The following is a 22162-nucleotide window of genomic DNA, read 5'->3' as shown; positions in this document are numbered from 1 at the left end:
AGACATTGTTTCCATCAGAAAATGCATGCTAATGCAAAGCCTGTTATTCTGTCAACTTTCCGAGGCTGTAAGAGCAATATGCAAAAATCTGTCCCTGCCCTCCAATGATTTTTGGCTTTGTCCAGTTTACTTGTGCTAAGAGGGTGAGAGGTATGGGTGATGCATGTAATGTCACTAGTTCCACCCACTTAGGACATACAAAGCAATCCTTCCTAGTACACAGAACTAGGATTTATGACACTGCAGTCTGCTGAGATCCTCTTTCTCTGCCCAGACTATAACTGGTATGGAAAACAAAGTGCAGTCAGGCAGCTGTTGGTCAGCTGGGGTAACACAAATGGGAGGGGGAAAAACGAACAGGAAGTACACCTCCATCCAAATAATGTAGGATCTGTGTCTGCCACAAGAGCTGCATGTGCAGTACCATCCACAAAATGCAGAACCTATGACTGCCTTGTGGACAGCACATACACCACTGACATAATGTAGGTTCTGTGTCTGCCACAAGAGCCACATGTGCAGTACCATTCACATAATGTAGGATCTGTGTCTGCCACAAGAGCCACATGTGCAGCACCATTCGCATAATGTAGGATCTGTGTCTGCCACAAGAGCCACATGTGCAGTACCATCTGCTTAATGCAGGATCTGTGTCTGCCACAACAGTAGCATGTGCAGTACCATCCACAAAATGCAGGATCTGTAACTGGCTTGTGGACAGCACATACACCACCTACATAATGAAGGATCTGTGTCTGTCAGGACAAAAGCACAAACACCACCATCTACATAATGAAAGACTTGTGTCTGCCACAGCAACAGCACATATGCCACCATCCACATAATGCAGGATCTGTACAACAGCACATACATAACCTCCATATAATGGAAGATCTATGAATGCCATTGTGTGTTTACAGAGAGGGAGCATATTAGCCTTTTGTAATATATCTTCTGATGCAGCAGATGCTAAGAGAGAACACCTTCCTTTCTGAAGTGTTTTGCTTTCCATCTACATAGTTATAAAACCAGTGGACTTTACTGGTATCTAACTTCGAGACTGGTGATTTTCTGATTATAATAGAATGACCAATAATGCCAAAATTTCAATCAGATTTAGAAATACAGCTGCAACATACTTCTTCTTCTTTAGAGTATAGTATCAATAATTTTGATAAAAGCAGTGTTTTTACACCATGATCTGCTCCTACTGGGTATCAGAGAGTAGACCACATGGTTCTAGATAAGTTGCCAGCTTCATGCTCACATACTTCTTTAGATTTTTCACCAGGGTTACTATGGCAGTAGGCTGGTAATTACAAATGCGATCTTTAGCATCTGCTTTGTGGCTAGGGACTAGAAAAACTCACTTTCTGGTGGAAAAGATGCAACATTCTTGCAAACAGTGATCAAATAATCCGTCGCACCACAGCTGCTACTGCTTTAAATACTAACCCTTTAACCTTAGACGGAGAAGATCTGCATCTAGAGACGTGTCAGGCTTAATGTGCGTCTTAAGTCTACATGGTTTGAGAAATGATTGATGATTCAAGGAGATTGTGTTTGAATACCACTACATCTTTATCCACACACTGCTAAAATTGTTGGGATGAGTAGTTACGGCAGATATGTGCAAGAGCTTACTGAAACATTGATAACAGTACTAGAATCTTCAAAAGTATCTGTGGGGGGTGGCAGCAAGTGATATAGGCTCAGCACTGTATTTCTGTGCTGAGCCTAAAAGAAAGGGATGACAACCTGCTGGAAGATATTTTAACATCCTGTGAGCTTGTTCTAGGTCAGTGTAGTCCTTTTTGGTGAAACTTCATACCTTTCTGTATCTGGAAAATGAAGTCATTATATGAAAATGAAATGAGTTAAAATCCTTTTCATTCATAATGATCTTCATTTCACACATAAGTCATTTATAGCAAGTTTTGTTCACCCACATCAAATGTTTTGGGAGAATCCTCAAAGTATAGCACATTCCCTTTAATTTTTGTTCTATAGGAGCTATTTGATGACACAAGGATTTTTTGAGATTAAGATTTCTTAAGTATCATTCATGAGAAGTTTTGCATTTAGACAGTGCAAAACACTTTGGCACATTACTATAAGCAGGGATAATATGTACTGCAGACTTATGTCCAGATGCTTACTGGGAAAAGCACAAAGAATTGTTAAATACCTGTTCCATCTGAGAGGTCACACTGAGTAATGGAGAACCACAGTGGTTGCTACTTGGACCAGACCTGTGTCATGTGTTTTTACCAGGATGGGGAGAAGGGGGTGGCTGCCCTATGTGCAAACTGCTGGGGGGAGCAACTGGCAGGTGCTGATTTTGTGGAGGTGCAGTACCATCTCTGATTTATGAAAAAAATGTTCTTTTTTGCTCCACCACTTTAAGTTGAGAGTGAGGGCACCAGCTTGCAGTTCTGCACAAGACACCAGGTTCTGTTTTATGCAAAAGTTGTATGCTAATAACTGGATTTGAAAACTTCAGATTACTGTACAATATACGGTAAAGTAGAATCCATGAGCTCTGCAGACTAGCTTCAGGATTATTTAAACATCCTGTGATTGCTTATCAAAAAAACTCAACTCTACAATATGTGAAACATTGCATGTTTGGAAACCATCTTTCAGAACTCCATGCATAGTTTTTTAGATTTAAAAAATGTAACTATTACTTGAATTCAAATGGCATCTTTGTTTCTAGATCCTTATTTTAATCAAACGTTTTTATTATTATCAAAATATATTCTGCATCAAAATAAAATAAAATAATAATAATAATGTTCTAATACCCCTGTTTGTCATCTTTGGTGCGGTCAACAACAGAATATATTTTATAATTTTCATATGTATTGAATAAAATGTTTTGTCCAACTTTGACAGATTCCAGAACTCTGCATTACATGTATTTTACATTTGGGGCAACAGAGTTAACTTAGCTCATGTCACTTGTATAACTCCATACATTACTACTTATGCATTGCTAAGGTCTGGTCTTATTTATTTGAGCCGGCTCTTTTAAAGCCATTCTGTAGGATCAGGTTCTTCTCAATTTAGGGATCCAAGTTGCAATTCCTGTCTTACCAAAGACAGGAAGAATACCTACTCTGCTCTTATATTTACAGAAATATAATGTATGGCCATCCTTAAACATGATTATAAGATTTTTTTAACAATTCAACAAGATAATCTTCATTATTTAGTAGTTTGCGGCATCCATATCAAAGCAGTTTTGTTCCCACAGAATAAACACAAGATCAAAATAAAATACAAAAATAATAAAGCAAAATGTTCAAAATGAAAATGTTTCAGCATTAATGTTAATTTTAGACAAGGGGAAAACATTTGATAAGACTTTATTAGTCTTTTTTTTTTCAAATTTGTTTTAAAATGAAACATCCTACATTCTTTTCCAAACTCATTTTAAAATGAACCACCCTGCTCATTTTTGCATATTCTATCCATTAGATCTGCCAGAATGCATAAGCCTAGATAAAAATATAAAGATCAGATTCATCTCATTTCCCACTGCCTAGAAGTACCAGATAAGAGAACATCATTAGATTTCTATTTAAAACTTTTAGCATAAATGTCAGACATGAACAGTTATACCAGTGTAGAAGTGCAAATTATCTCTCTCTTTGCAAATGACATGCGAGTATATCGTTCACAAACATACAAGAAAAGCATTTTAAAATATCAATTTTCAATCATTGGTAGTTCTAGAACAATTCCTAAATACTGACTGGAGTAATCAAATTATCTGATATCCCTAGGCCCAGCATTACATCACTCTTTTTTATCCTTAGGTCCAACATTACATCAATGCTTTCATTGTTAGGCCCAGTATTATATCAGTGTTTTTTATCCTTAGGTCCAGCATTATATTGATGTTTTTATTCATAGGCCCAGTATTATATCAGCATTTTTATCCTTAGGCCCAGCATTATATTGGTGTTTTAAATTATTAAACTCTCGACCTAGCCTTCTCCTTAGTATAACACACAAAAGCTACTCATGAAAACTGGTGAATTTCTTTGTGTTCTGTCTCTGGTGCCAACAAGAATATTGTATCACCTAGCATTAAATAACTTTAAGGAGATTTAAAAAGGAAAAGAGCCACTGTCATCCAGGGGAAACGGACCCCATGGTACCATTGAGTAAACTAAAAAAAACTTGTAATGGGGGGGGGTCTTCTACTCCTGGAATCTCACTTCTAGGTAGTTTGGCAGAGCTCAGTGAACTTAGCCCTGTTTATGCCCCACACTGAAATATGTCACAGCAAAGATGATCCCCAAATATGAGCCGTATACTGGAGATAATTAATCTTAATCTCCACAGTCTACATATACTGGAGATAATTAATCTTAATCTCCACAGTCTACATATACTGGAGATAATTAATCTTAATCTCCACAGTCTACATATACTGGAGATAATTAATCTTAATCTCCACAGTCTACATATACTGGAGATAATTAATCTTAATCTTCACAGTCTACATGTACTGGAAATTATTGGTCTTAATCTCCACAGTCTACATATACTGGAGATAATTAATCTTAATCTCCACAGTCTACATATACTGGAGATAATTAATCTTAATCTTCACAGTCTACATATACTGGAGATAATTAATCTTAATCTTCACAGTCTACATGTACTGGAAATTATTGGTCTTAATCTCCACAGTCTACATATACTGAAGATTATTAATCTGAATCCCCACAGTCTACATATAACATACTGCCTTCCTCATGAGAGACAAATAGAGCCAGACAATTCCAACAGTAGTAGGATGAACAGGGCTAATAAAAAATAATTTTCAAATCTATTTAAATTGGCTACCAATGCAATATGAACTGCAGAAGGAGGCAAGTCTGGGTACACTGTGGGTGCTCAAAAGATACTAATTTCTTGAACTCTGATTGTGCCCTGACACAGGAATGTGGTCCATTTCTTTCATGGTATTAGAAACCCAAAATATTTGGAGAAAATTAAAAAGGGACAAAAAGATAATGGAAAAAACAAAAGATATGCACTTACCATAATGATAGATCATGTTGGCTGTCTCCATCTGGTTCAGACTGTGGTGGTTATCATATCCGAGGCTGGCCAGTCCAAAAGACTTCAGACCTAGATCTCCACCACCTCTACCCATAATACCCTGCTCTGTCTCAACTATCTCAGATCGAGTTTGCTCCTCCCATCATTATCAACCATGCAAGATATAAATACACAAGGACATTGGCATAGAACCTCAAGGTGGAAAGACAGACACTTTGACAGCTTGGCTACTGACTGCCCTGGATGAAATCTGCACAGGAGGAGGATAGAAGGGAGGGATGGTTGAACCGAACAGAAAGAGACAACATGGATATATTGTTATGGTAAGTATATAACTTTCATATTCAATGTTTTCTTTCCTGTCCATCTTTAGCCTGTGGGACAGAGTTGCTAGCCATGTATCATCCCCGGGTGGCCTTATGAGACAACATTCTGCAGAACGGTGGAACCAAATGAGGCCCAAGACCTCTACTGGACATCCTATTTGTAATGGGACACAGAAAATGTGGTAACCAGCCAAGTAGCAGCAGCACAAATATCATCAAAAGAAGCTCTAGAGAAAAGGCCATAGAATTAGCCACTGCTTTAGTAGAATGACTTCGACTTCATAGGTAAAGACTTCCCTGTCAATATCCAAAGGAGAGCCATTTGGGCAGCATTGCCTTTAACATTGGTTTCCCCAGATGGGCCTTAGAAAAGGAGATAAAAAGTTTATTCGATTTCCTGAAGGCTTTGGTCCTGTCCAGACTGAATCTCAGCTTAATATGAATGTCAAGACAATGTAGCAAATATTCTCCCTTATTACTAAAGCTTGGGAAAAATACAGGTAAGTGGATGAGCTGATTCAAAGTCGACTCAGAAGCACCTTAAGCAAAAAAAAGAGGTATCAGTCCTAAGGGAAACTTTGTCCAGTGGAAAATCAGATATGGAGTCATCAAGATAAAGCCTGTAGCTCTGAAAACCATCTATCCAAAGTCACAGCTGCCAGTAAAATAGGCTTTCAAGATAGCAACTTCAAGGAGACAGTGACCGAAGGCTCAAAAAGAGGGCTAGCCAAAATATGGAGCATGAAAAGTAAATTCCAAGGAGGACTGGCATCCTGAACGGCAGGTTATAATAAAAAGTACCCCTAAGAAAGGCCTTAAAATTATCATAGGAGCTACTAGAGTATTATGTCTGCCAATATGAAAATTGGACATAGCTAGTAACTGAACTTTAATACTAGAATAACTTAACCCCGAATGAAAAAGGTCAGCAAGAAGATCCAGAATTCCCAATTCATGAATCCTTTCCATTTACTAGCATAAATCTTCCTTGTAGAAGGCTTCAGAGATGAAGATAAAATATGGATCAAAGAGCTTGGGATCTCTACCAAGTAACTTGGAGAAACCATGTGGTGAAGCTGAGATTAAGAAGACTGGGTGTGGAAATTCCTGCTGGATGAGAGATCAAATCCATTATGGGATGTAGGGCCTAAGGAGGGTACTGAAGATGAGGCCACAGGAGAAGGAACCAAACTTGTCGGGGCCAGAACAGAGCAATGAGAATCACAGCCACTCTGCAATGGGTGGCTTTCTGGAGAAACTTTATTTGAGAGGAGTAAGAGGGACAGTATAAAGGAGACCTGATGGCCAAAATACAGAAAGAGTATCCCTTGGGGACTGTCCCACTGGGGGAACCAGGGCATAAAAGCTGCTGCACTTCATGTTGAAAGGGCAGGCAGATAGATCTCAACACAGGTTTCTCCACCACTGGAAGATCCAGGCTGCTACCCTTGGATTCAGGGACCACTCATGAGGAAGAATAATGCTCCTGCTCAAACTGTCTGCAAGTATGTTGGATTTCTCTGGGATGTGGTTTGTTGTCAAAAAGTATTGAAAGTAGATTGCCCATCACCAAACTGTCATAGCTTCACAATAAAGAGGGTAGGACCGAGTTCACCCCATTTTTACAGGTACCTAACCACAGACATATCGCCCATTTAAACAGAAATCACACCCTTGGGGAGAAGGTTCTGAAAGGTCTGCAATGCCAGGAGGACTACTCTCATCTTCAAGACATTAATGTGAAGATTGCTCTCAAAAGTATACCAAGTCTCCTAGATCATCTTCCCTTTGAAATAATTGTAACAGTGGCCTGAGGATGAGAAAGAACAAAGGGTCTCCTGGCTGAAACCATGGGAAATTCCATGCACCATCTGATGTGAGTCCAACAAGCATTTCCCTACACAATGGGAAAATCCATGGGATGGGTTAAATAAGATCAATGAGTCACTAATTTCCACTGCAGTATCCTCAGTTTACTATTGAAATTTCGAATCTGCTTCAGTCGAGCATTCAGAATGTTGACCCGAAATGCTGAAATTTGGAATTTTGAAACAGCAACCAAGGTGAAAATGAATACGTCACCTCCTGCTATGCACATTAACGTACTGTTGTCTACAGTCAATGGTACATTAATTCTACTATTTTGCAAGGGGGCTATGCCCCCTGTGCCCCCCCCCCACACACACACACACCATTAAAAATACCAACTTCGAGATCGCACTACAGTGAGGAAATGGGCTAATTCCCTGTTCCTCACTGAACCGCGATTTCCCTGGACAATGTTAAACCCAAATACTCAAACTACACTACCAATTCACTATAGTGTAGTCGATAAATTTTAGTTCAACATTCTGCCAACTTGAAAACTGCCATTCAACCACATGCCAATCAACCAATGCAATTTCCAAGTTTTGAATGTAAACCTCATGTGTTATCTCACCAGGAGGACTGGGCAAATCAGTGTGGCATTATGACCCAGAAGCCTCAGGACCATGGATGCCAGAGGTTTGTGGAAGCAAAGCAGATGATTCACCTCTGCATGAAGAGAACTCTCTCTGTGTGCTGGAAGCCTTGTTATCTGAGACATTGTAATCAGATGGCATTCTATCAAAACCAACACCTGAAGTGGCTGAAGACTAGATTTCTTGTAGTACACACTGATAACTAGGGACAGACGCAGATGGAGTAAGGAGTCCTGAGCCTTGACCAATGATGCTCTCTTTGAGGTGGTGAGGAGCCAGTCAATCAGGTATGGAAAGAGCTGGAAACCCTGCACCATGAGCCAAGCTGCAATGACTGCCATGCACTTGGCAAAGACCTAGGGGGTGATGGTGAGACCAAAGAGCAGCATTCCTGAACCGGTAATGGTCTGCTCCCTGCTGGAAGTGCAGATATCTCCTGGACCACCGCTTAATCTTTACATGATGGTAGGCATCCTTGACATTGATCAAGCACATCCATTCATCATTCTTCAAGAGAGGGAGAATGGACTGCACAGTGACAGGTGGAACTTGGTCTGCTTCACATAATGGCTCAGTTTGTTTAGATCCAAACTTGGTCAGAAGTCCTTGTGTTTTTTTGGTACCAAAAATAAATTGGAATAGACCCAGGACCCTCACTGGCCTGGTGAGACCTCTTGGATGACCAAATTTGCAAGCAGCTTCTGAATCTTGACAGCTGCATCTTTTCTCTAACAGGGTGAAATGTCTAGGAGGGGCTTGGCATTTTCTTTCAGTGGAAATAAAAATGGAATTGTATAGCCTCTGGATATGAGTCTCAACACCCATGCATTGTGCATCTGAATTGATGGCCTCCCAAGCTTTTGGGTGGACAGGCAAGTGGCCCCTGACTGCCTCCAGAGCAGGACAATCAGGCATCCCTTCAGGTACAATGAAAAGGCCTCCTGGAAAAAGGCTCCATGGAAGCTCTGGTTCTGCAAACCACCTTTGCTACCCATGTGGCATCTATTCTGGTTGCTTCCCTGCTGCAAGGAGTACCCTCAAAAGGAGTGTCCTGAAAAGATTACTACACTTTCTGAGAAATAGATGCTTGCCCCCCTTCTGGTTCCTAGAAATGGTCTATTGAGGGGCGGCAAAGCACACGCCAATGGCAGACAATGTCTTCCCCTCTTGTTTGCTCCTGGTTAATATGTCCTTGACCTTTGGGTCAAAAAGGGAGGAGCTATCAAAAGAGGCATTGACAAAGCCTTAAATAGTCTGCAAATTTATAGTCTCATCCAAATGTGCCATCACATGGCATTGCCTACATTGTCCATTCAAGGTGTGCCATCCACTGCATTAGAAAGCAGGTGCATATACAGACACATTAGAAATAGATTGCAAAGTTGACAACTGTATCTTCAAAGTCTTTTGAGTCCAAAACCTCCTGTCTCTTCACTACATTTGACACTTCAGAGACAATATCAAGCTGAAGTCTTGTTAAATGAGCCAAGTAATTTACACTCTCAGCTCAAAAGTCACTGATGAGTAGGTGCACTTCCCTACCAGTCTAAAGTCCTGGCCTCCCTGTTTGAGGGATGGACCGAAGAACTTTCCTTTCAAATGTTCTTTTTGGTGTCTGCTGCCACCACAATGGCATCAACAGCAGGACCCTTACTCCAGTGCTGTCAGTCCATAGGGGACCCAAGATCTTATCTGCATTTTGGGGATAGGTTCCACTGTATCCAGTTCCCTCCAAGCCCTCTGGAACACCAGGATGATAAGAGAATTCGGAGGGGGACCACCCAGGATATGGATGGGCTGCACTGAAAACCTCCAAAAATACTGACTCCTTCAGAAAGGGGGCTTCAATAGTCCAAACCCCATGCTAGAGAAGGAGCTCCATAAGATCACCAGAGGAGACATCCTCACTGAGGGACTTTGGGGAACCCTGTCCTTCCTCAAGGTCGATATCCTTTATAACAGATTCCTCCATGAAATCCAGCTGCTTCCTCTTTCAATGACCCTTACCATGGCTCTCCCTGACTGGAAAATCTGAGGGAGAGGTAGAAGATACAGGGGGCTCTAGATGCAAGGTGGTCTGGAGACCAGGAGGTGTGGGCTTTCCTGGATCTTCCAAGTGCATCTCAGCAGGTCCAGATAAATACGGTGGAAGATTAACAGTTGATGTTAATCACTCCATCTCCATCTTATTCTTGGAAAAAAAGTACAAATGTAGACAAAGAAAACAACTGACTACAATCTACAACCACCTTACTTAACCTAACCTGTAGAAGAAACTAACAAAGAGTAGAGAAAAGGTTACTGAACAACAAGGCAAAAAATAGCTGAACATCATAAAGGATAAAGAAACCCATGACGAAGCTCACAGTCTTGCTGCAGTCCCTGAAAGTGGTAAACAAGATCTGTGATAGATGAGAGGCAGCAGGGTATTATGTGTAGAGGAGGCAGAGCTCCAGGGCTGAAGTCTTTTGGAATGGCCAGCCTCAGATCTGAGTCAGATCCAATAACCCTTGCTGGTTGAATCTTGATGGAAAAGACATTGGATCATGAACTACTAATTATTTTAGAAAATGAAGAGTTTCTGATTACATGGATCATCCTATACCAACAGCTAAACAGACTCAAGAAAACCAGATAAAGGAGTCAAAGAAGAAAGAACAAAAGTGTCATTGATTATTGAAATAGCTACACCTAGTGATTATAGTATCCTCCATACTGAGAGACATAAAGTCATAATATACCAGGATGTGCAATGTGGGATACTATCACTCTGGCAGTTCCATCAGTAGTAGGAGTGATAAAAAAAGACTTTTTAGGCATACTTAAATTTGCTACCAATACATGTAATCCCATATGAATTTCAGAATGAGGCAATTCTGGGCACATTGTTGGTGCTGACAAGAGCACTCTTGGCTAACATCAATGACTGAAGCAATACTAATTTCTTGATCTCAAATCATACCATAACTCAGAAATGGGGTCCATTCCTGTTATGGTATCAGAAACTCAAAACATTTGGAGAAATTAAAAAAAAGAGATACTAACTTTAACTACTGATAAAGTCAGCATAAGTAGGAAACTATATCACTACTCTGAGTGCAATAAAACATAGGATACAATCTTTTGCAAATGGCTAAATGGTATGAATGAATGCAAAACATTTATTTCCCCAGATGGTTTAGAAATAATATCCTTTCAAAATCTGTTAGATCCAGCAACTTCCATGGACTCTTTTATAGCTACTTACAAGCCAAAAACTTTTTGACAACTTCGAACACGACAATATCGAACTTGTCTGTTCGAAGTTTCGAACACGAGAAAAAAAATAAATAAAAGATGCAACAGTAAACTAACTGTTGCAAGCAGGCGGACAAGCCCACCTGCAACCCCACACCCCCCGCTCTTTAAATATACCAACTCCGAGATTGCACTACAGTGCAGTAAAGGGAAATATTCCCTTTCCGCACTATAGTGCAGTCTAGGAGTGGGGGGTGCAGGAGGGGTTGCCCCCCTGCTTGCAACAGTTAGTTTACTGTTGCATCTTTTATTTTTTTTTTTCTGTCGTCGAACTTCAGCAAGTTCGACTATATGGTTTCGACCATATAGGGTTCAAACTTGTTGAAGTTCGCTAACGTAATAGGAACCCCTATTTCCCCATGTGAAAATCCTGGGCACACCTCTAGATCTGTACATTTTGCATTCCTCATTTGGTTGTATTACCTGAAATAGCTTCATACTCCTACTAGCTTGCCCTTATTTTTTTCATCTAATGATGGTCACCTGACTGAGATGTTGCATACCAATAGACAGTACATGGTTTTATACGTTCTTGAACTACCCTGATCTTCAGGGTTCCTTCAGATGTCAGTGGTAGTGGTAGGCTGAGGGTCTAGTAGCTAGGAAAGCTAACCCTGAATCCACAGTTATTTTATTTTTCATTATTAGAGCTATTTGACCTTGTCAGCTGGAACAAACGTGTAGCAGTTCCTTCTGATTACATCTTATCAGGTAAGAAAACTATAACATGAAAGTGGAAGTTGTATGTCTCCCCATACAGAAGGTGAAGCCAGCTTTTGACAAGTGGACATATTTCAAACTTAGCCTGGGGGTGTCTGTTTAAGAGATTTGCTTAGAGTTACACAGTAAGCAAACAAGAAACAGAAATGAAAGAATCAAATCTGGGACTATAGTAAGCATCTCAGTAACAGCTTGTAGCCTTAATCCTCCTTGAAAAAATACATGAGCAGTAATCATTAACAGTTGCACTGGTGAACAAGGCTTTCTCACAATTAAGGGCCATTCATGGGTCACTGTGGCATTTGTATCATCCTGACTAGTTTAATGGTTGGTAGTATTCTTTTAAAGGATGTAGACCACTGCAAGCCACTCAGTCTTCATGTAGACTACTGCTGGCCAGTGGCCACTCACAAGCCCACTTCAAAAGCAGCATTATCAAACAGCTCATAATATCCAACCACAGAACGATACTTATCACACTAAACCAGTGGTGGCTGGTGACGTCAAATCAAAGGGGGGGGCTGCAGGAGACAGCTGAATGGGTGGGGTCAATGGGAAGGGGTGCAGCCAACTAGAAAGGGGAGGGGCTATGCTCAAAACCACAAAAACTAAATATACTGCCCTGGGTGCCAAACCGTCATTATGTGAGTCCAATCAAGATAAAATGAAGTGTAGAAGAATAAAAATATTTCAGTGCATTGGCTGCATGACAGCTTAATATCTAGATGGAAACAAAAAAGGTTGTGAGGCATGAAAAAATAAATTACTTTTTTTTTAAATACATTAATGGAATGCCAGTCAACATCAAGTATAAGAAAAACAAGCAGCACTCAACTCAAACCACTTCTTGCACTGCAGTTCTAATTATAATTTATATTCAGCTTTATTAAAGTACCAAGTAACATGCTGAAAGTAGAAATCTCTGATGCCCCCACTTGTAAAAATGTTCCTTATTCAAAAAAAGACCTGCTGCCTGACATCTACTTGTTTCATGGGGAAAACATAATCAAATTAAAAAATGAAAAGCAAACAAGAAATAAGCTCAAGATACATTGCTTAAAAGGACTACTGTACAGGTTATGGACCACACTAAAAGGATTACTGTACAGGTTATGGACCACACGATTGGCATTCTGTTTACGGGTAAAGCCTGTAGAGATGACTGAAAGTCTCCAAGTGTAATGAGCCTCTTAAAATAATGTAATCCTGTCCTTTATTACAAATACTGGCATATGCATTTCAATACCCAAGGCTTATACATTATCTAGTTAAGTATTCTCTACATGGCAACAGAAAGGCTTTCAATGTTGGCAATTCTCTAACAGTATGCTTATTAAAGCTTACTTGCATCTTGCAATCTCAACCAAGTTTACCTAATGGTCATCAAAGTATTGCTACTTAAAAACAGAGCAACAGGCACTTTGAGTAATAAGCATAAATCAACAGTACAAAAAATATGACAGAAACCAGACCATTCTGTAAAAATCAAGGACAGATGAAAAGCCACTCTAGTACTTGTGTCTACCTTGGATGGGGGGGGGGATACTCTGCACATTTACACTGCATAACTACTCCTTGCCTTGCTTCGACACACGGGGGAGTGGGGTGCAACAAGTATGTCACAGTATGAAATGTCTCTGGCTGACTTGTGATGGCCCTGACACATTTGTCATACCTCTCAACGTCAGAGCAAGAAATCTGGACAAAGCCATACAAAGAAATGGGACAAAGGCCCAAAAATAAGGATAATTTTTAAAATATTGCTCTTATAAACATAGAAAGATAATAGAGGTCTTGCATTAGTATGGATTTTCTGAATGGTATGAAATCTGAAACTCAAATGTCTGTCATTATTTTCTAACTTCAGTCTTTAATGATTTGTCACTAATTTGCCAAAAAAACACAATTTTATGAAAAATGGACCAAAAATGTGATGTAAAAATATAAAATAGCAACACAATACAGCTGGGAACCTGTCAAAGAAGGGATACTTTAATATTAGTACTGCTAACTTGAGCAGCTGACAAAATAAAAGAATCTACATGCATTTCTGAAATAAAATCTACATGCATTTCTGAAATAAAAGTAATCTAACTGATTATTACAGTTATTTCTTAATTATAAACCCTCCATGTTTTCTTCCAAAATTGCTATTTTGCGGAGGGATCATTAGGGAAGAGCAACATTTTGAGCCAAAATCAGGGACAGTTGAGAGGTTTGGCTATGCCTAATTCTATAAAGCAATTTATTTGCATGTACCTCTCAACCTGTTAATGCAATAAATCTGGACAAGGCCAAATATATTGGGGGAACATATAAACAGTACTAAAAATTGCTCTTGTATAAACTGAGGCAGTTGATAGAACAGGTCTTACTTTAGCATGCATTTTTCTGAAGGTTATGAAGTCTGAAACTCAGTGTGTCATTATTTAGTGACTTAATTCCTAAATGATTTGCCAGAAAACCACAAATTTTATGAGGAACAAACCAAAAATAAGAAGCAAAAAATCTATTAATTCTTTGAAAATCTGGACATTTGGGAGGTATGGTTCAGCTGGGGTTGCCTAAGTTTGCCGCCCCTCCCCTTCACAAAACCATTCCAATGATCCATTACTTGGCTATTTCACTCCATTTACCATAAAAACTAATGTGCATACTGATTTACTTCTATGATGACTTGAACTTCATTTGAAAGTTTTATTTTGCATTTTACAGAACAAACACGAAGACATCTGCTAAACAAACTTGGCATTAAAACTTCTCTGCCATTGAAACTCACATTAATTGAAACAACATTGAAACCCACATTCAAAGAAAATACATTTTACCCATGGCAGATAAAGATTAATTCTGGGCTGTTTTCAAATCATAGGCCCCTTGCATATGAAACATACATGTGCTCTTTGATACACCTTCCTATTGCTTTGAACATTTTTCCAGTAAACAATGAAACAAAACGCATGCACCAGTGACAAAACTGCCCAATACAGAACATTTCCATCATAAAAGTCTACTCAGACTTCTACAGTCCACTATTATCAGTAAATATGCACAATTCTACAGTCCACCATTATCAGTAAATATGCACAATCTCTAAAGTAGTAAAAAAGTCATCTAAATAATTCCACGTTAAATGAATCTGTAATGAAGAGGTTGCTGCTAGCAATCACCTTTATATTTCATGGTTTCATCAAAAAATAAAGTGTCTGATGCCCCTGAGGAATAAATTGCCTAAATTACATTAAAAATAAGCTAGTAATATTGCAATAGGAAATGGAGGGCAAACTGATAACAGGCTCATAGTTAGTATCTTAACTTTCAGTACGGCAGCATTCACCCCTTATGGTAGTAGAACCAACAACCTTCTGCATCAAAAGCAAGTACACAACCTGTTGTGCTATTAGCAATGTGAGCTGACTTAGCATAATCAGCACTAAACTTCTCTTCCCCTGCAGCTCTCAGCTCCTTGTAAAATCTACTCAATACTCAACTGCATCTCAACGTCGCAGCACAAGAAATCTGGAAAAAGCCAAATTTATTGGGGTGGGTCAAAAGGGCAAAAACCAGGGACACATTAAACATTGCTTGTATAATCTTGGAAAGCTGCTAGAATAAAATGCTGTGTTACCACCATACATTTTACTGCCAAGGTCCCTGTGCAAAAGAGTCAGAACAACATACCACTATGTCAAATCACCTGCTTTGTGAAAGAAAAATGCTGTGTTACCACCATACATTTTACTGCCAAAACAGTCAGAGCAACATACCACTATGCCAAATCAGCTGCTTTGTGAAAGAGAGGAAGACTGAAACTTAAATGGCTACCATTTAATGAATTCAGTTCTCACCATAGCTGTCAACCTCTTAGCACAAAACACCTGGACAAACCCAGTAATGAGGGAATACAGCCCTCAAACATATTTAGTGAATTCAGTTCTTGCCATAGCTGTCAACCTTAGCACAAAAAACCTGGACAAAGCCAATAACAGGGTAATACAGTCCCAAAAATAAGGACAAATTTCAAATAGTCATCTTATAAACTTAGAAAATTGCTATAATAAAAGGTTGTGTTACTATATATTTATTTCTAGAATAAAAAATTGTTTTACTATATATTTTTTGAAGAATATGAAGTCTGAAATTCAAATGCCTGTCAATTTTACTTCTGACAGAACAAAAACAATTTTCAGCAGAGGCCCAGGAAGAAATACTGTAGACACATACATGTCTTTGTAAAATGGCAGGACACCAGAGCAAATCCACACAAACACAGGGATAAGATGCAGACTCCACACAGAAAGCACCCCAGCCAAGAATCAAACCAGAAAACCTATAGCTGTGAGGCAACAATACTGCCACTGCACCATCAAATATGTAAGGAATTAAACATTTAGAAACCTGAAGTCTGAAATGCCTGTCAATTTTATTTAACATTTGTTAATCAGGACAGTCTGACTTGGAACAAAAAAACTATTTTCAGCAGAGGCCCAGGAAAAAATAATGCAGACATGTCTTTGTAACATGGGAGGACACAAAAGCAAACCCACACAAACACAGGAAGAAGATACAGACTCCACAAAGATGGCACCCCAGCCAAGAATCAAACTTGATAACCTGCAACTGTGAGGCAACAATGCTCCCACTGCACCATCAAATATCAAGCATTGCAACATTTACAAACAACAGATATTATGAGGAACAGATCAGATCAAATATGAGGCAAAAATCTGCAATTTTTTTACAAATGGTGGTGGGTAGGTAATTCAGGTCTTTAACACCTGCATACAAGGTACAGGGTTCAAGCCTGAGGTATTCCCGACCACACCACCATGAGTCTAACCACCAGTATATTGCACCTGGGGCATTCACACACACACACACACACACACACACACACACACACACACACACACACACACACCCTCTTGTAGCAAAGTGCCATACATCCAAATCCCTGTCCACACACTTACCTGCAGTAGATCTTCCAAATCCCTGTAACAAACCACCATAAATCCCGAGTAAGCTATGAAACCTGTGCAAATCCCCACCTGTCACGAGATCTTCCCCTGACGAGACTGCAGCAAACTCCAATCCACACCAGACCCTGCCCATCGCGAGATCTTCCCCTGACGAATTCAGTCCGACTGTGACGCGAGTTCCAGGACAGTCTATGCAGTTTAAAACTGCATAGACTTCTGGGGGCTCCGTTCTTCATGTTTCCCAGTCAGGACTGCTGCTGAGACAATCTGCGCATGCTCCAGACTGTCTCAGCAGCAGTCCGGACTAGTGCGCGAAAGTCCGCAATTTTATTAATTTTTTATTTCTTTATTTTTTCTTGCTTTTACAGTTGAGAGGGCTGCAGTCCGGCAGTCCAATAGCACAGGCCACCCCTGCACTAAACAGCTGCTTTTCTTTCAGTTCATTTGACTGGAATGTTAATACTGGTGCACCTTACAATTACGTTATCACAGGTATATACATTAAATTATAAATAAACTACTCAGTCTTTTACCAGTTTAATAATCGTTCATGAATGTTATTGGCCTGTTAAGTCTTCTGTGCCCTGTCTTAAAGTTGTTAAATTTGTTGCCTATTTCTTTTTGCATAATGATATTCATTCAGCTGTTGTAATCAGTTATTTGTGATACTTCAATTCAGTAATACAATTCTTTAAAGAAAAAAAGATGGCACAATACATTTTAAGGGAGAAAAAGATGGTCTTATTATTTTTTATGAAGCCATTCGTCATCCTGTTTCTTTGAGCACTTGCTGTAGAGTGGCTCAGTTGTACCAGAAGAGGTTAATGTAAACAAAGCATAAAACAGTCTGGGTGTAAAACACAGGAGTACCTGTAACACAGAATGCAATGCTTTAGCTTGTAACTGACATGGAGATGGTCAATAATCAAGGTCATTAGTTGCTGTGGAAGTAACTTTATAGCTGACATTTCAACTTGATTTGGGCTGCTGATGAAAGAAGCCTTTGTTAAACCTGACCAGCCTCTAGCCATGAAAACAGTAGGGGTAAGGACAGGACACTGTCAGAAAAAAAAATCTAACATCAGTTTTGTTGCCTTCATATGTCCAGGTTTATTGAAGAAAATTCAAGTCAGTTGTGACCTTGGTACACTAAAGATCATCACAGGTAGGAATGTTTGTGATATATCATACCCCCAGTCCTGGTATAAATAGAGTGGTAAACTTAATCATATCAGAAAGTTCACCAGCAGCAGAAGTTTTTTGTATCTTGAACCCAGATTACTAAAAGGCCCAGCAGGAAATTAATCCTTGGGTATAGTCCGGTGAATGATGCATATATCTAGCCAGTTGGTAAAAAACTTGCTCAAAGTCACAAACTGTGAGCAAATGAAGAATGCAAGTGCTCAAACACAGGTTTGTAGGATGCAACAGTTATACAATATAATGTTATTAGTCAATAGGGGCTATACTATATGTAAAAGGGCCAGCACTGATCAACAGCTGTGGCTGAGAGAAAAAGTGGCTACAGCAATGTAAATAACTGAAAAAGCTCAAACTAGTTACAGCAACCTGTCTGAAGTGTGTGGGTCACAGCAAAACTTGTACAGCAACTCACAATATTTAGCATTGCTTTGAAAATATTAATAAATGATTCAGCACATTATTCATTCATCATCTCTGAGCCTGTGAAATTTAAGGCAGTGGCTTCTAATCCTACAATAAATATGAGGGTCAGTAAAGTAATAATATCAGAATGCAGCAGAAAAGGGGTGCTTTTGGTGAGATATTAAACTGAGGAATAACACAGATGCTAAAATAAAACAGAACTTCTGTGAAAAAAAACATTTCAGAGATAATTATTTGAATGAAAATAAAGCATGTAAGTTAGCACAAGAAAAAATGTACATATCTGGAAACTAATAAAAGAAGTTCCTAAAAACTTCTATTAACTCTAACATGTACAGGAAAAGAAAAAGCTACAACTATTTATAAAAACAGATGACAAGGAACAGCAAAATGAAATAATGTAAATGATTCATATCTTTGCAGCCTCTGTGGCTCAAAAAGACTAAGACAGGTAGCTTGTGTGATGGTGTTCAGGGTTCTAATCCTGAGAGAGCCAGATATTTGGCATGTTAAGGAGTAATACGTATTCTTTGTTAGGAGGGAGGTTGACATAGTTGTTAAGGTGTTTACCTTACAGATAAAAGGTGCAGGGTTTGATCCCCCATGGAGTAATCGGCTAGACTTAAAATGGCCCACAAGGGCGGTTAGCTTAGTACTAAACTATGAACCTATAAAAGAAGTCTACCTATGGATGCAAAAAATAAAGAACTACCATATATTGTTAATCTGCTTTAGTTCGTTACCATCTCTATTTCACTTTCCAACACCCAGCAAAAGTAACAACACCTAAAATAATATAGATGTACTCTTCTAGTCAAAATTTACAGCTGCAGTAAACTGTAATTACACTGCTTGTTTTTTTGGAGCTCAGTGGTGAATGTTATACTCGAAAAAACAAAACAGCTTAATGATGTGTATTGCATAGCATTGGCTTTGGCAAACAGACAGAAATCAGCATGATTTCTAAATTTGGGAAGCTGCATTTTAGACAAAATAAACAGAGAGGACAGAGGTACAACTAGAGTATGACAAGAGAAGTTGGGGCTACTGAGTCATCGGTTGTATTTAGTCAAGGATATCACATTAGCTATGAAACACAAATGCTGTTCCATGAACAGGACACATTCAGAATAGTGCTGCTGCCAGCAAACCTCATTACTAGTTGATAAATTTTAGTTAACACTGCCACCACCACACCTAAGGCTAATTTAGAGTGTCCATTCCACCTGCAGCATATCTTTGGGATGTGGGAGGAAACCGGAGCACCCGGAGAAACCCATGCAAACTCCACACAGAAGGTACCCCAGCTGAGAATCGAACCAGAGAACCTCTTGCTGTGAGGTGACAATGCTAACCACTGCACCACCGTGGCCACCCAAAACAGAGGCATGAAATGAGTAAGTAAAATAAACATGAAGGTAACAGTCAACTAACTCCACTAAACAGTGTGTACTGGATGAAAGCAAGAAGATAAAGGAAGGAAAAAGAAAAATAGGAGATGTTTCCATAATAAAATGGCTTTAAATTAAAATGGAATATACGCACTTAGGGTATTGAGCAGCAGAAGCTGATCAGAAATAGTCTGCTAGCTCAAAGCACACTCACACTGAGCACTTGCATGTCATACACCTTTGAGAGATGTGAAAGAAAACTTCCTGAATGGCATTTATCTACTGGGCACTGTGCCTGGCCTATTAGCAGATACCTGCAGAACCATTTCTTCAAAGTATGAATAGATTTAAAATTAAGAAAGCTTCAGAAATTCCTTACCATTTTGGAGCTCTGGCCCTGTAACCACTGTTATGTTGTCTTTTTTACCTCTGTCGTACTCTCTGTCTGCTGCAGCAATTAACCAGGAGACCTGCCTAAAGATAATGCATGTGTAAGGACTCAGGACAGCAGGAAATTGGAGTCATACTAGAAGACAAGGTGTATTGTTCACCCCTTGATTTGTTTACTTATTTGCATAAGCCTTGCTTCTGCTTGTCACGTTAAAGGACTATGAATAAAAACAAGTTGTGTCACGTTAAAGGACTATGAATAAAAACAAGTTAAGTGCACCATTTTTTCTGTCAGCTTTAGAAGTGAAATAGTAGTGCTCACTATATTTTCCATATTTATAAACACTTTAATGCATCAGGATACACTCTTGCTTATCTGTGTAGAAAATTCCCTTGCTTTATTTGAGATGTTTAACTGAAAATGCTACTAATTTTCTTAAAAAAATACAATTATCCATTCACATACCTGAATTGCTGTGTATTTACAATAAAAGATATATACATTAACCAAGTTTATCCAGCTTTATTTAACCTAACTAATTGTGTGTGCGTGCATGTGTGTGTGTGTGTGTGTGTGTGTGTAGGGGAGAGCTACAGCTCTTGTATTTGCTCATAGCTACATAACTGAGGTGGTATAAAGCACTGATAAAATGAGCATATATATAAAGACATTATAAAGTTCTTAACTTCTTAGTCCATTAAGCCACGCACATTTTACCCCACACATTAATAATGATGACCTTTTGCACAACACCTCAGCCCATTCATGTAAAATATATTGTTAGAAAAATCTATACATGCTGCTTAGAAAATATATTTACATACATGCTGCCTAGAAAAATATATTTACAATGTGTGCTGCTTAGGAAGATGTGTATTTAAACATTCAAACATATATAAGTTGTGTGATCAAATATATAGAGAAATGTGTGCTCTAGTTAGGAATAAATGTACTTAAAAATAAAGAATAAAGGTAATGCATTTAATTCTGTCTTACTAGAATAACAGTAGAAATAAACCTGCATATTATTGCTTGAAGCACAAGCTGCAGTGTAATCAGAAATTTGACCTTGGCAGCTTGCAGATGCAGTCTGGCTCATGTCTTTCAAGTAAAGATTATTTTGCAAAGTTAGAAAATAATAAATCTGTTCGCATGTGTGTCCTCTTTTCTGCCTCCACCAGGAGAGTAGCCTTGTGCGCACTATCTCTGATAGTGCGCAGCTGGGAGCAAGGAAGACAAAGGGAGGCTTTAAGGAAGACATACATCTATTGTATTGGAACTAATCAGAGAACCTTGAATTGGCTACATCCTCAGGAGGTCATCGTGACTGACCAGCTGCTTGCAAGGCTGCAACATTCTCATGGGAAAAGGACTTTTTGAAAAACACAAATTCAGCACTTTTTATGAATTACTATGATGTAAAGACCCTGTCACTAGCCACACCAGTGAGGTGGGCAAAACTGATAATGAAATGTATATAACCAATGTGTTTTGGTCAATAAAGCAGTCAAAATTCTATACAAACTTTGTGTATGGTTTTTTGCCTCCTAATGTACATTAGTACTAGATGCTCAAGCTTTCCTGCATTATTGTTTGTTATTAATTGACATTGTGTTTGAATAACTCAATGATTTTTACAGTCTGACTCTAACAAATTTATTTAACATCTTGGTCCTAATCGTGCCGGAATTCCCTTGGTAAGCTACAGGTCAGAATATATAGGTGGTATTGAAGTCTGCAGAAGAAGGAAAGACCTCCGACTGAATTGTCGTGCCTAAAGAGGCTGTCCACTTATCTGATCTGTGGCGAAAGCGGAAAACTGGGTCCTAAAAGCCTATCAAACATAAGCAGGAGGCTCGGGTAAGCAGAATTCCTCTCTTTGTTTTTG

At 39.1% G+C, this 22162-nt stretch overlaps 1 protein-coding gene across 1 annotated transcript in view; it reads right to left on the bottom strand.

The window, feature by feature from the left end:
- SH2D6 (SH2 domain containing 6) overlaps window positions 1-20373 on the bottom strand; it is a 1258756-nt gene extending 1238383 nt beyond the window's left edge. Inside the window, exon 1 of the mRNA XM_044084299.1 lies at window positions 20263-20373. Within this exon, the coding sequence (XP_043940234.1) occupies window positions 20263-20265 (3 nt within the window). The 5' untranslated portion in view covers window positions 20266-20373. The remainder of the gene's footprint in view (window positions 1-20262) is intronic.
- Window positions 20374-22162: the final 1789 nt, after the last annotated feature.

The sequence above is a fragment of the Protopterus annectens genome, chromosome 9.part0 (assembly GCF_019279795.1).
Source record: "Protopterus annectens isolate FY-2018-M chromosome 9.part0, PAN1.0, whole genome shotgun sequence".
NCBI classification, from domain to species: Eukaryota; Metazoa; Chordata; order Ceratodontiformes; family Protopteridae; genus Protopterus; species Protopterus annectens.
This window is presented reverse-complemented; position numbering and strand designations above follow the sequence as displayed.